General features: G+C 39.9%; 1 protein-coding gene across 7 annotated transcripts in view; it reads left to right on the top strand.

Annotated features, from left to right (window-relative positions):
- The window catches only part of LOC111670344 (poly(rC)-binding protein 3-like), a 23,823-nt gene extending 13,261 nt beyond the window's left edge, over positions 1-10,562 (top strand). For 2 of the 7 annotated variants that reach the window (XM_023427029.2, XM_023427027.2), the window contains exons 6-13: positions 397-528; positions 935-1,063; positions 2,692-2,835; positions 4,006-4,047; positions 4,985-5,063; positions 5,598-5,656; positions 6,515-6,684; positions 7,396-10,562. In XM_023427029.2, coding sequence (XP_023282797.1) covers positions 397-528; positions 935-1,063; positions 2,692-2,835; positions 4,006-4,047; positions 4,985-5,063; positions 5,598-5,656; positions 6,515-6,684; positions 7,396-7,450 — 810 coding nt within the window. In that variant the 3' untranslated portion in view covers positions 7,451-10,562. The remainder of the gene's footprint in view (positions 1-396; positions 529-934; positions 1,064-2,691; positions 2,836-4,005; positions 4,048-4,984; positions 5,064-5,597; positions 5,657-6,514; positions 6,685-7,395) is intronic. The other 5 variants (XM_023427031.2, XM_023427030.2, XM_023427032.2 and 2 more) reach the window with 5 other exon arrangements.
- The last annotated feature ends 4,823 nt before the right edge of the window (positions 10,563-15,385 follow it).

Raw genomic sequence — 15,385 nt, forward strand, 5'->3', positions numbered from 1 at the left:
ACAATCTCTGTATGCCTAAGCGTTGCTTCTGCCTCCTGCACTGCGATTCTTGGATTCCACTTTCTCCCCTTGATTGGGTTTGGAACCACCTTACTAACTACCGCATCTAACAGGAAAAATGATGGTAAAAAATGACCATACTGCCTGCAGAATGTAACAGTGCAACCTGAAGTACAGCGTAGATACATCTACATTGCTGCTGAAATATTTAAACTGCCACATTATTTTTACTCTGCTATTTCAAGGCAGTGCTGTGCTACAACATTTTAAATATCTTCTGTTTCTTCTAGCAATGCAGGATAAATGCATGAAGGTAGATTTCTACAAAGCCAACTGTAACATGTTGTGAAGGACACATTATTTATCTGATATTACCTGGTCTCTGCTCCTCCTCAGGATATAATCAATTCCATGAGCAACAGTCCAGCCACCAGTAAACCCCCTGTAACCCTGAGGCTTGTCGTCCCAGCCAGCCAGTGTGGCTCCCTCATTGGCAAAGGAGGCTCCAAAATCAAAGAAATGAGAGAGGTAGAGTATATAGACACATACATTCTTCATTTGCAGCATATATCCTGAACTCGCTCTGTCTTCTTCTATCCTAGTCACCTCTATAAGTACAATATGAATTAAACTTTTACCAGATATTAAAGTAAATGCTCCAGTTACACTGGTTTTGGAGGGTTTTCACTGTCTAAATTTATCCTTCATACAGTTCTCATGTAATCTTTCTAAAGCCCACACTTATTATTATACTTACACTTAATAGTTTCCATTTAAGCTTTAAGTGCTGCATAGTCCTGCAGTGTGTAAAGCTCAAATCTTATTTTGCTGCTCTGTTTTTAAGTCTGTTTGAAGTTGATTAAAAAAAAGTAGCAAAGATGAATCACTCTCCACATGATTTCTTGTATTTTTTACGTTTCCTTCTTACCTCCAGTCCACGGGAGCCCAGGTCCAGGTTGCAGGTGACATGCTCCCCAACTCCACCGAGAGAGCAGTGACGATCTCAGGGGCCCCAGAAGCCATCATCCAGTGTGTCAAACAGATATGTGTGGTGATGCTTGAGGTACAGTATGGAAGGAAGGAAAGGATAAAAATTAGGCTGATGAAGGAAACATCATTAAAAGTGACCAGATGTTGTGATTGAAACCACTCATATGGAAGAGATAGTATATTTACTTTTAGTTATAATGGTTAAGATTTCAGTCCTGGTTGATTTGTCTACAGTTTAATGTGACATTAAACACTTCAGCAGCTGGAACAAGTGATTTTTTACTCAATCTTTATTTTTTACTTCTGACTGACCAATCAATTTCAGAATCTTTTCAAAATATTTACTAACCTCCATTTTATAGTTTTTTCGACAATAAAAAAACTACATAATGAATATGTGTTTCAATACAATGAAAATATAATAGCATAAGTCATTATAGTGTAAGACAGGTTGTTGAGGAGGCAGGTCAAATTGAATTTAAATTAATGTGAAAATCCAACAGGCTTCACATTAAGTGTGAGTCTCTCTAGATTACCAATTCATCACCCAGGGAATGGCAGACCTGCCACTCACAATTAAAGCCTGTACAAAGAGAGGTAATTACTGCATATATTACACTGATGAAAATGAAAATCTTAAGGATCATAACTTTAACACAGCTCTGAGTTTGATCTGCTGTATCGACGGCTCTCTGATGATAAAGCATGGCCTATTTCTGTGTTATTTACTGCTACTGTCTGATGCATCTGTTTGATTTTGTGTCTTGATGATTTAAGTTTGCAAATCTGCCCATCACTGTTCTGCTGCTAACACATTTCTCTTGTCCAATAGCTAAAAAAAAATATAGAAGAAAGTGTTCGTGAGAGCAAGCAGGTGCCCTTCTCCTGCAGTAATGCCTACAGAGTCAGGAGAAAAGTCCAAATAATCAGCTTGAGTGTTGAGCTTTTGGCTGAATTTTATTTACAATATTTCTATGTTTCTGCTTGAGTCCGATTCATTGATGAGAGCTCACTGCTGTTACACACGATCCGACTGAGGCTTAATGCCAGGACATGTCGGCAAATTTGTCAAGCCATTGATTGTAAATAAAATTCCCCCCAAAGATCAATACACAAGGTGCTTATTTTGCTGTTCTTGACCTCTAGAGAGCTGCTTTTTTTTCTCCCCTGGATCAGTTTCTGCAAAATATAGACATTGGAGAAACAATCACTATGAGCTTGTAGATCAATGTCACCATTAGAATAAAAGGGCTACACACCTCATAGTTGTCTCTCTTTTTCATGCACCATTAATTTTAACTATCTGCACAGCCAGTTCTCCATTGGGCCTTCATGATGGCACCAGCCATGGATACTAGGAGATATGTGACATGAGTGTAAGTCTCTAGAACATGGACTTAAAAAGGTGTTTCAAATACAGTATGTTCAGTCATCATTATCCAGTTGAAAGTGATGTTGCAGGTAAATCCAAGTTTAGTTGTGCACTGAACCACGATTTGGACATTTTATGTCAGCATGAACACACAGTGAAGAGCACTTTTGTTTTGAGTGTCACAGGCCGTCTTCCCTCAGGCACTGTCCCTGCTGGTCTCACTTTATGCAACTTCTTTCTTTCTCTCTGTCTATTTCTTTCTTTCTTTCTGCTCTAACACTTTCACCCCTTCTTCTGTCCCTCACTCTCTCCTCCTTTGCTCTCCTCAGTCCCCACCGAAAGGTGCCACCATTCCCTACCGCCCCAAGCCTGCCTCCACCCCTGTCATTTTTTCAGGTGGCCAGGTAAGAGCAGACCCACTGGGGGCGTCCACAGCCAACCTCAGCCTCTTACTGCAGCACCAGCCACTGCCTGTTAGTGTCGCACCAGGTTTTACTCACTTTTCCTCACTCCCCTACCCCCCCTCCCCCTCCCCGACCCCCAACTAGCATGAACCCATCACTGCTGTTTACTGTGCCCTCACTGTCATCCATCACCCCAGCCACTCACAGCAGAACTGGGATAAATGACAAGAGTCTTTAAGTCTGGTGTCAGTTCATGTTACTCTGTGTCGGAGGATCCATGTTGTTTGGGAAATTGGCCGACTTACCTTTTAACTGATGAGAACAGAGTAAAGGATCCTGGTGTTCACCATCAACAGTTCTCCATGTTAAACCTGAATGGACAAAGACAAAAAGACCCTGACTTTAGCTGATAAGCAGCAGACAAGAGGACAAAAGAGAGCAGGCTAGGCTGAGGAGGCTAATGGTTAGCAGCAGGCTGTGTGGACAGGTAGATAAATCAGCTGATCTGTAGAGGAAGGAAAACTCAGTAGGGACAACTAGTGGACTCAGTGTGAATGACAGGAGACAGAGAAGATATGATGGCCTGATAGTATTGTAAAGTTGGTCAAAAAAGTGCTTTTGTAGATAAGGATAGATTTAATTAGTCTCTCACATCAACCCCAATCCACTAAGCTGTCAATTATTTTCTTGATTAATCAGTTAGTGGTTTGGTCAATGCCGGTCACGATTTCCTCAAGTCAAAGATGACGTCTTCAAATAGTTTGTTTGGCCAACTGTACAAAACCCAAGACTGACTTTTTTTTTTTTGCACTTTTGCTTTAAAATAATCTCATTAGTTATCCAGATGACTGCTGGTCAAATCACATTACTCCTCTCAGGGCCACTCCTCTGGTTCCCCCCCCCCACACCCTCCCTGTTGCCTCCCCACTGTCTGTGTTGTCCCTTATTGATTTAGTTCAACTGGATCTGATTGATGAATAGCAGGAGAACATGACAGGGAGTCTATAGTGCATGACTGTCTTGTAATATGAGTGAAAATATAGTTCAAAAGATTAAAAATAGAACTTGTAGCAATGTCAATTATTGTTATTTTTTGGCCTAATTTTGTTACAGATTCAACAGTTTTACTTTGTCAAAGATTGATCAAATACAGTCCATTTTATTTGAAGCCAATATTTTTGAGTTCTTGTTCCGATGATGTAACGAGATAACAATAAGCTCTTCTCCTCATGTTTGCAGGCTTATACCATTCAAGGACAGTACGCCATCCCTCATCCAGATGTGAGTGCTAACCCCACGAGGCAGTCCACACTGCACTCCCCATAACTCTGTCTCGCTGTATCCAAATTTCTCTCTCATCTCTCTCTTTGAGTCGCAGGCTCTTTTTGCTCTCTTTCCACCCTTATTAATATTAATTGTTAATATTAATACAGCTTTTTTTCTGATATGTATTTCCTATATCTTCTAACTTTTCTGACTCTTGCCCCCCTGCCCTCTGTTTGGAGTTAAACCTCATGGGGCTTGGCCTGGTGGCAGGTGGTTTCCTTTTGTTTCAACAATCACCCTGAGCCCTGAAATCTACTATATCACAGCAAGCATTGTTGTTTTCATTTTTATTCAGCTTCAGAAATGTGAGTTGACAAAAAGCCCTTCATATAAGATTAAAACCAGAAGACAAACAATGACTGAAGTAGTATCATGGATTAAAAAGGCTGCTTCAACTCCTTTGACAAGAATGTTACTTTAACAAAAATGTGTCAACGTAATCACATCTTTACCGTGATTGATTCGTTTAAAACCCCTATCGTCACAGTGATTGTCAAATTACAGCTTCACGAGTTGTGGTAGGTGGTGGTCTTTTTTCCAAAACTTTCCAAAACCAAAAAACACAACAGCAGAAATGGAAGGTGTGTATTTATCCAGTCTAATAAGGTCCAACCTTCACAAGCATCACCCCAGTCTCAGGCCAAGTCCTTTATAAGCTCCTTCTCTTCTTCTGTCCTTTTCTCTCTTTCTCTGAGTCTTCATCCTTCACCTGTCTGTGTTGTTACTTCTCCTCAGATCCTCTATTTACTCTTGTAGCATTTCGAACACACCTGTACGTGTGTGTGCCTGTGTGTGTGCGTGTCTGTGAGTGTGTGTGTGTGCGCGCGTTCTGCGTGAGTGTGTTTTTAACGATGACCTCATAGCTCTGCTGTCCTCCTCCTCCCCCCCTCAGCAGTTGAGCAAGCTCCACCAGTTGGCTATGCAGCAAACCCCCTTTACCCCCCTCGGACAGACCACCCCTGCCTTCCCCGGTACGTACCCACCTACACAACGACCCTCTTTACCAAAGCTCCTTCTCTCGTTTTTACCTGTAGAGACAAAGACATTCTCTTCCTCCTTTTTTTTCTCTTTCTCTTCTTTTCCTGTCTCTGTCCTTTCTCTTTTTCTTATTCTCGTCGTTCTCCTCCTAATAGTCTCTGTGGTGCACTGCCATTGACATGGCCTGCTGGTGGTCTGCTCTTGTTGATGTTGAGGTTTCTCTCGTTCTTTGGTTTTCCCTTAGCATCCTTTATTTAACGATTAAACTGCTTCAGATTGTTTCTTTCTTCAGTTCCAGAGCAGAATTCAAATAGTCAGTCGATAGGTTTTTTATCTAGTGTATGTAGGCTCTGCTCAGGGCTGAGTCAGACTTCCTAGTGACACAGAAATGCTACCGGTCAATAGACAGGGAATTAAAAAACTCCAGGACTGCACTTCATCATTGTTACTCACTCCTTAAATGTGCCAAACTCTATTTTATGTCCTCTCCCTTCCCTCCTCTCTCTCTGTCTGCTTCCTGTGTTCAGCAGCAGGTCTGGATGCCAGTAACCAGGCCAGTACTCATGAACTCACCATTCCCAATGATGTGAGTACATTTGTCATAATGTGCAAAATGTCCACTTCTGACTACGACAACTGCTTCTTTTTTGTAAAAAGCTCAATTTTCCCTGACAGAGATTCATTCTAAACAATATTTCAAATGACACTGTGATTCAGAATGAGAGATTTGTCACTCGAAAACTGAGAGGATTGTTTTTGCTGCTGAAATACCGCCACACTTATTCAGCAGTTTTGGTCATTTGTAGCCACTTTGTGCCAATTTGTCATTGCCACTGCAACATACTGTGCTTTCAAAGTAAAAGAGTGTTCAGAGTTAACATTAGATAGCAAACCTTTAAGAAAATCCATAAAGGCATTTTTATTAACCTCATATTAAAGTCAATTTTAAGAGGATTTACATTAATGAATTCTTCATTGATTGGTTAAATAAAGAAATCTGCTCCAAAACAACAAAATGAAACAAAGATGAGGCAGAACACGTGTCAGGAACTAACTGCAATCAAAGCCCAAATTCACAAACGTTGTTGGACCACAACGTCAAAAACTGTGGTTTATTATCTTTCAACATGGCTTCCTGTTGAAGTTTACAGCAATTCAATGTGACAGCAGTTCAGCCACAACTATTGAGATCTCCTTTTCCCCAGCAGAGATACAGCACAGCCAAAGGCAGCTGGCCGTGTAAAGTGAATGTCCTTAATGGAAAAGACTTGTTGGAGGCAAGAAAGAAGAATTAAAGTTATAGCTGAAAGCTGACAATCCTCACATGCTTCACAGAGAATCCAAGTCCCATCATATCAGAAGTAGCGTTGGATCAAGATGTGTGTATTTATATCTCTTTAATGTATTCTGGCCATCCTAAGACCAATCCCCATTTTCTTCCCAGCTAATAGGCTGCATAATCGGACGCCAGGGAACCAAAATCAACGAGATCCGTCAGATGTCTGGGGCGCAGATCAAAATTGCTAACGCCATGGAAGGGTCATCGGAGCGCCAGATCACCATCACAGGGACCCCCGCCAACATCAGCCTGGCCCAGTACCTCATCAATGCAAGGTCAGTGGCTGTTTGAGTTTGGTGTGAAGTGATCAAATGGAACAAACAGGGGGAAAAGTTAAAGCCCTCGTTCCTCCTTGTGAACATTTTTCACGGTATTGCTCTGACATGGAAGTCTCTGTTTTGAAATAGCAAAGTGCCCAATTAGCTGCTCTCAGTTTGCCTGCGAAAGCTCTGGTCTCTTATCTTAATGAGCTTGAAACCTCTTGTCTGTCGGCATTTATCTTTGCTATTCTTTCTTTTTTTTATTGCTTTCGACCATTGATGATGTTGCTGCACTCAGACTCTAATAATGTGTTGTGATTTAATATCGCAAAAGCAGCTAATTATAAAGTACTCTGAATGTAGTGAAGTAAAAAGTAAGGTTGGGGTGGCAAACAGTCATGTAATGCGTTAAATTCTTCTCATTTAAACCATAAACAGCGTCAAAAACAATGTTTTTAGTTGCATAACCTTACCCATGACTTATAATTCAACATTTTAGAAAGTACAATTATTCACTCTCTTGCCAAGACTTAGCTGAGAGGACTGAGTTCATGATGTCCCATGTGCAACTGTCTGCATAAAGAGTAAATACAGAAAACAACTCAAAGAAATGGTACAAAATCAGTTCATTTTTGCTGCCATGTTTGGCCAAATTTGGGGTTAAACTTAGGCTGCTTTGGGGAAAAATTAGCAATTATTGCCTACTTCTCTAATATCCCTGTTTAGGTTCAGAGACGTGGCGGCCATGTGGAACGACCCATCTTCCATGACCACATCCTGAGATCCCTGACTGGCTCCTCCGTTTGGCCCTTTCCAATGACTGACTACCGCAGACAACCCTGATGAAGCCCTTTGGACTCTGGCTCTGGCTCTCCGAAAACCTCGACCACCTTCCCACCCTGGTTCAAAATTGTTAGTGCATCAGAGAGGGATGGGTGCTCACTTTTATTTCAGAGAGCCAAATTAAACACACACATACAAAAAAAAAGAATTACAAAAAAGAAACTCTCTGTTGATTAGGTTTTTTAGAGAACTGTTGAAGCATGTTGAATGTTTATTAGGAACAACTTGTGTTAATCTTTCTTTCTTCTTTTTCTCTATTGCTTTCTCTTTCTCTCTGTCAGTGCTGCGTCATAGAACATCATTTAAAAGTATAAGAAGTACTAGTAAAAGATTGAACATTTTTCGTAGAACGTAGTTATTTGCATATTACAGCTGCTCAGTGATGCTATCGGCAGAGTGTGTGGTGGGATGTAGCCAAATTATCAAATTTTGATAATACATTTTGAAAAGAAAAAAAAATTGGACTGTTCTGCGTTTGTCCTAATTTGCATCTTTGTCTACTTATAAATCCAATCTCTACCCATGACTCTTTGCTGCATCACATGACCCTTTTAAGCCAATGGTATCACTCCTCGAGCCTCCCTTCTCGTGTTAATTTCCTGTATTTACATTATTGCTTATATTGCATGTGTTCAGTGTCGTATCATTGTGTATTTGAGTAAGCCTGTTCAGTGTATGTGTTCCTTCACATGTTATTATTATATCTTTGTGCTCCTGTTCTTTTCCGCGAACTTTTTCAGCATTTTTGGCCATTCACGTCTAGTCCTACTCCCTGCCCAGACGAAAAACTTTCCGCCATAGCCTCCTTCTATCAACACCGATTATTAGTATATAGATGCATGAATGGGAATTAGTGAAAAATCAGTGGTGAAAACACTGACTGAAAATTTAAATGATTGTTTACTAACTTATTATTATTATACTGTATTTGTTTTGTACAAGGACTATTGTGACTTAGCACATTAGTCGACTACGCGGCGCTCATGCAATAGACTATTCAACACTTTACTCTGGACTGCCTCTGATGTGATGGGAGGAATTAGTTGGACTTAAAAGCCAAGTGTTGCGTCCAAACCTTTCTGCTTCCTTCCCTTGTGCCGGAAAGTATTCGCTAGGCTGCTAGCAAAAAAAAAAAAAAAAAAAAAAAAAAATTCTGGGTCCTTGTGGAAGCTTTTGAGAAAAGTCAAAAACAAGGGAAAGAAGCCGAATCTTAACGGCAAAGTGGCCCAAATGTTTGGACGAAGCCGAATGGTATTTTTTGAGCCAAGGAATGTTCAGGGGTTCATTGGGGGGAACCCACGGGGCCTGGGCGGACGTGACCACTCAGTCTCTTTTTCACGATTGTTCATCTTGTCATGTTCTTTTCGTTGTCATACGGTTGATTTGACGCTTTAGGTTTGAATGTCTTTTTATTGTCACGACTATGTCAGCAACTTAATTGTTTTTATTTAAAAAAGGACAGGTTGGATGACAATTCCTGCTTCACTGGTTTTCAGTAAAACCGGTATGTATTTATTTACGATGTGGTGATGCACATATGACGTTTTGTTTGTTGATCATGAAACTTAAGCTAAGTTAGTTTTGTTGTATTGTATTTTATTTGAGAGGGAGGTGTGGATGATATTTGGTACGATTCAGTGTTTCAACCATCCCACGCGTATTCTACTCATGAGGATGCTCTAAATACTATTGGACAGCTTGAGTCATCTCATTTCTGAGCTTCAGCTGAGCTCAATTCAGTGTTGACGCATACAAACAGCTGTTGAATGTTATTGTTGAATCACGTTATCTACTGTCCAACACGGCAACATTCTGCATTTTCTTCATACGTACCACTACTTTTGTTTTATTTCCAGTAGCCTATGCTGAGCTAAAAGAAAAAGTTTGACATTTTGAGAAATATGTCGATTTGCTTTCTTGCTGAGTCTTAGACAAGACATTTGATACCAAACTCATGTCTGTACACTAAATACAAAGCTACCGCTATCAGCCAGCTAACTTAGCTTAGCATAAAGACTGGATATACAGCTGGAGCAAATACACATATTTACAGAAATGTCAAATTTTTCTTTTAAGTTTGGCTCTTAAGCGCTTTGATGACATAAATGTGATTATGTAAATGGACCAAATGCTGTATCAATATACTGAAGGACGCATAGTCAGTGATTATTCTGCAATAATTCTTACATTTTGATGTGAACTCAAGTAGTAGTGCTAGCATTGACATTATGGATTTGTGTTTATTTTATTTTCAGTTGTCATAGCTTGTACTTCAGTGGAAATGTTTGTCAAATGAACAAGCTGAAATTCTGTTTTTTGGCAAACTTGCTTTTTAGAGCAGTTAGCTAATACCTAAGAGGGCATTCTTTCCGAATTACCCACATACTGTAACAGTGAAGAACATCCTCAAGGGTATTATGGCTTTTATACAACAGTTATCAGTGCATGTGTACCATTGAAATGTTTGCTAAAAACATGGATAATCAAGGATTGCTAATGGTTAATAGCACGTGCATTTGACAAATTATTGTTGTGTAATTTGAATTTGATTGCTAAGCAGGATTATTGAGTTGTAAGTGATGGCAGTGTGATTTCAATAACATCAATATTCATGTGTTACTCAGTGTTTGAAAACTGTATTTACATTTGTGTATATGCCTGAGTATACTACGACTTTGAAACAAACTGCAACTAATGCAATAATAGGGTGCAATGTGCAATTATTTATTCAGTTATTTAGTTATTAGCATAGATAACAGGAGAGCTGTGTAGCTTGTTGAAAAAAGCTTTTTTGAAATTTTACCACTATCCATGTGGCAGCAACAGCAGGAAAAAAAAGAATGACTAGACATTTTTATTTGGTTTTTTTTTCAACTTTCGTTTGTGTGTCTTGCAGTTTGGGGAAAAAAGTGATAGAACTTTGTAACTATTTTTGATTGATTTATTTGCTATGTGCAGATCTATATTAGTTGTGAGTAATTACATAGGTTTTAATTTCAAAGTGTTGGTAAGTATAAAAACAAATAAACTTTCATTTTTTCTTTCTGTGACTTGTTTTTCTCTGGTGTCTCTTTGCTGCCTCTTACACAAAATGACTGACTTCAGATCATTTCTCAACCATCTATGTGCACACATTAAAACCTGATGAACCATCAGCTGACAAGGGCCTATGTAGCAAAATCCCCTTAGGGAGTTTTTGATACTCTTGAATACGGCTAATTATTGTATGGCAAAGTGATTATGGTAATTGGATGATGAGGTTTAAATGGGAATCTCATCTATCCTTTTTAAAAGATTGTTGTGTGATTTCAGTGGAACAAACATAAAATCTGATTGAAAAAGGCAATTAAATATTACAAATTATACAATTAAGAGCTGATGCTTGCTTATTGTTTTGATGCAGTGGTTGTCAAAGAAGGGCTCGGGGACCTTGTGAGGTCTAAAAGGACTTTTATAGAGATTTGCAGCATAATGAGGAATAACCAAAATTATTACAGCTAACTCTAATTTATTTTTAATTTGTCCTAATTGGAGAGGCATTTAAGAATATTATTGAAATCAAAGGTTCCCTTTTCTCCACTAGTATTCCTGCAGCTACAGTACAGACAGTTAGATAATTCAATAATAAATCAATGACCAAACTAGTCCTCTCATATGAGGTTCTCCTGGGATCTTGTCAAACTGTCAAGATGTATTTTCCATAAAATGTTCCTGTATTAAACTCTGAAACTGTAGCTCTAAGTGGTGACTCTAACTCCAAAACCTTCATCCAATTAGTGCAGATCCCTCACTCTTTACTATTATTTTGCACTTCAAACCAACTTACAGGGAATTTCCCTGTCAAATATCCTCAGCCGCAAAATAACGTAGGAGGGGCCATTATCTTCTGTCTGTTGTCTAAAATCTAAAATCAGACAACAGACAGAGGGTAGGATCGCTCCCCTCTGCAGTGAAAGGCACAGAGTCATTTTAACATCTTGATATGAGCTGGCCCGTCTGCAAACTGCTCTGCCAGACTGCAGTTACCTACCAGGCAGCTCTCAGACAAGCGCTTCAGAGCCGTTTTTCCCTCCAGAACTATATATTTTGCATTATTAAATTATGCAGCTATGTGGAAACTTTACTTGGATAGGGCTGAAGAAAAATAGATAACTCCAAGAGGCCACTTTCACTTTCTTTATCTCTGCTAATACCACTTAAACCATGCAGCTGTGGGTATTAAACAGGTGAAAAGTTCATAAACAACACAGGATTTTTTGGAGGATTTTTTAAGCTCAATCACAAGAGATGCTTGCGAAATAAGCTGGTCTGTGTGTGGAATAGTTCTGAGGCTGAGAAGATCCTCAAGGAGAGGATCATGGTGTCAGGCAGAGCAGTGACACCATGTGTGGTGGCCAGAGTTACACTGAGTTTATCTTAAAAGGACATTGATGGCTTAAAACCGAGCACAAGGTGATGCCAGGAAATGTAGGTTTCGTGCTGGTGAGACGGGGACCCCGCAGTTATAGCAAAACAGAGAAGGGTTCTGGGATTCAAAGGTAGATTAGGGATTTTTTGGTGAGAGCCAAGAAGCTGATAGGTAGGCAGGCTATGATCGCTGGCTGAGGTCCAGCACAGAGCTTTGTGGGCTGCCACTGCCACTCAACAGTCAGGACAAATGTATGCAGTGCAACAATAAACTTAAGCCTCAGCTGCTGTTATTGATAAGAAGAAACCAGTCAGAAGTGCAAATCAGAGATGCAGCAAATTCAGAAAGCTTTGCTGCTGCAGCTGGAGGTCTCTATATGTATCGCTCTTGAATTATCATGCTCGCGTGAATGTGTCTCCAGAGTCACAGCATAACTGACGCCAGCATGACGACATAAAATAAAAAAACATAAAATAAAAAATCCTTCTTTGACATATGTCAAACTGTTGACAGGACAGCTCAAACTCAAAGGTCTATGCCTATTGAATTTTTTAAAATGAGTTCAAATGTGACACTTTTATATTTGTTAGTTTTCACTGAGCCTAGAAAAGCTATTTTTATGTTTGTGTCATCATCCCAATGTAAAGTCTATGGGCTGTTTGAGACTGAGCAGACAGCACCAGGGGGTAAAACCCTTTCCCACAACTCACTTCACAAAAACTTGTGAAAATTGCAAAACAATACTGGATGCGGGCAAGGGAGGCAAAAATCTTGGGCATGCCAGGAGATGTTCAATGAAACAAAGTCAGATGTTCAATGGAGAGCCAGATGTTCAATTAAAAAATCATGTTTGTTTCTATTCTAAGTCGTAAGGCTACTCTGAAGCTCAACCTTTAACAAAAAAGGACATCAGTACATGAAGTGGTCTATACACTGTGCACCAGACTGTTCTCTCCTCAATCAATTTACCTTCAATAACGCTTCAATAAGGGTTTGTCCCACTGAACATGAAGCATAAAGGCATGCTCTGTCCCTGTGCTGGCTTGGCATAAAAGTTGGAGTGGGTCCATACTATCACTCAGCATTGCTGTAACCTGCTTACAGACAACCTTCTCTATAATGCAAAGGACTGATGTCACAGCAATGAGGGAGACAACGTGCAAATCTAAAAGGTGCTGCAAATCTCTAGAGGTAAATCTCGGCGAGCGTGAGGAGACTCCTGTCCGTCGAGATTCTCCTTCCTTTTCCAATATGATTCTGGACGCAGGGGTCTCAGTGCTGCTGTGTCCTCGGAAAGCATTTGCAAGCAGAGGGAGCAAAATCCAATGTCAGATAGTCTCTGCAGCGGGAAAGCATCATCAAATGTACTGAGCGTGGCCGCCTGAGAGGTCAACATAGACTGTGGGGCAGCACTTTGCTGCTTTCAGAGAGCGACTTCACAATGTCATCTGCAGCCAAACAGGAGGCACAGAGCGAGCAGAATGACATTAAAATGGTCTTTGTCTTCATTCATGTGAATTAATCATCCGTTAGCATTTATATGACAAATATGTCTCATGAATAGTGTTAAGACAGAATCACTCTGTCTATAACGCTTATAGCCGACAAAGCTTCTAGTAAACTGGCTCAGCTCCATATCATTGTAATCCTGGGGGAGGGATTTATTTAAGATGGGTTACCCGGCAGGAATTTTGCCAGGAGTCCAACAAGATGAGTAAGGATGTTAAACAAATGCCTTGGCAGGTTTCACGTAGCTCAAACAGTGGAGAATGTGAAGTAAATCTATCGCCCTGATTCCCCAGGAGCGAGGGAAAAAAAAAAACTGCTGTCAGGTCGTTCTGACATTTATGTGCATGCCTGGTGATTTTGGATACTGTCACAATAAAGCAAACTCATGCAGGCAAAAATGCCTGACTAGTCAATAAAATCAATGAATCTGCCTTTCAGCCAAATTGACAGGGTTGAACTCTGCACACGGCTGCCATTTAATCACACAGAGGCTTTTGTGAAAGTGCTGGCTGCATTCAGGTGGTCTTCACCTCACAGTAACTTCGAAAGTCTTGAGTGTGACAGGCTCCATAGTGAAGCCCTCCATCAGGGGCAGGACAATTGAAATCAATGTTTATGAAGAATGACAGAGTGTGACACGCAGGGCAAACAATCAGTCACAGACAGAGCATGAGGAGAATAAGCTGGCTGTAGGTTACGAAAATGGGGTTCAGGGACCTTTAGGGGTCGGGGAGGGGCTCAATTGGGTCATTGTGAAAGACACGATGACTCATTTATTTAATTTGGATGTAGGACGGCACTGTAATTGATTATGTGAGGCAGGGCATTCACTCTGATCTCCAGTTTTCTACCTGTGCAAAGGTGGGTAAAAAAAGAGGTTCAGAGTCATTCAGAGCAAGTGAGCATGAAATTTAAATTTGATACATCAGTGGGTACGGTGGAGTGAGCAGAGAACAGATAGTGATAGAGTATCATGCAGAATGGGACAGCAACAGAAAGTCATTTCTGTCCGATTCAATATTTCAGCTGAATATTGAGTCTACCAGAAATGATGTCAAATGTCTATCACAAGTTACTAGACAGCTAAACAGCACTAAAAACCAAAACCAAATCTCATAATTTTTTAATGACAGAGTTGCAAGAGGAGCTATTTCTGACACTGAAATCATCAATACAAAATATTAACAACTGTCTGACAAAATATCTGATTCTTTCATAAAAATAGTGCAAAGTGCAACATAAAATTTTCAGGTGAAATGTTAACTAATGGTGTGCAAAGCAGTTCTTCTTTTACTGAATCACTAGAATCAGTTCATTCAAAAGATTTTCAAAAGTCTGTTTTCAAACATGTCAAAGTCTGTTTGGCTTTAAATTATGCTAAGCTAGGCTAACCAGCTGCAAGCTGTAGCTTCAAATTCAACACAATAGTATCAACCCTCTCATTTAAATCTCAGCAAGAAAGCAAATAAGTGAAGAAGTAAATTGACTACAATGTCAAACTATTCCTTTAAGTAAAAGTAGCGTTACAGCAATGCAAAAATACTTTATATATATATATATATATATGTGTGTGTGTGTGTGTGTGTATACATATAATATATATACACATCCATCAACTATAGGCTACTTTAGGCTATACTTTAAGCAGCCTTATTAAATGTGATTAGTTATATTCCAGCAATGACTGATTATGAAAATGACAATACATGTCTGTGTAACTGCTTTAGTATTAAAGGCTACAACACAATTATAACACAGTTGCAAAAAATAATGAATAGCCGATTGGCGCCGCTGACAAACTGGCTGACGATCTTTGTACATTTCATACTGTCGATAAAGTTTGAGTTTCTGTTCGGGGAGGGGAGGGGCTCTCTGTTCAGTAGTTTCCACTTTCCCCGGTGACTCGCAGGTCCGGCTGGGTGCTTCGGGACCTTGCGCACATCCACATCCACACAC

Source organism: Seriola lalandi, unplaced genomic scaffold, assembly GCF_002814215.2.
Source record: "Seriola lalandi dorsalis isolate HSWRI2012SDOR001 ecotype SW California unplaced genomic scaffold, Sedor1 jcf7180002054850, whole genome shotgun sequence".
Classification (NCBI taxonomy): domain Eukaryota; kingdom Metazoa; phylum Chordata; class Actinopteri; order Carangiformes; family Carangidae; genus Seriola; species Seriola lalandi.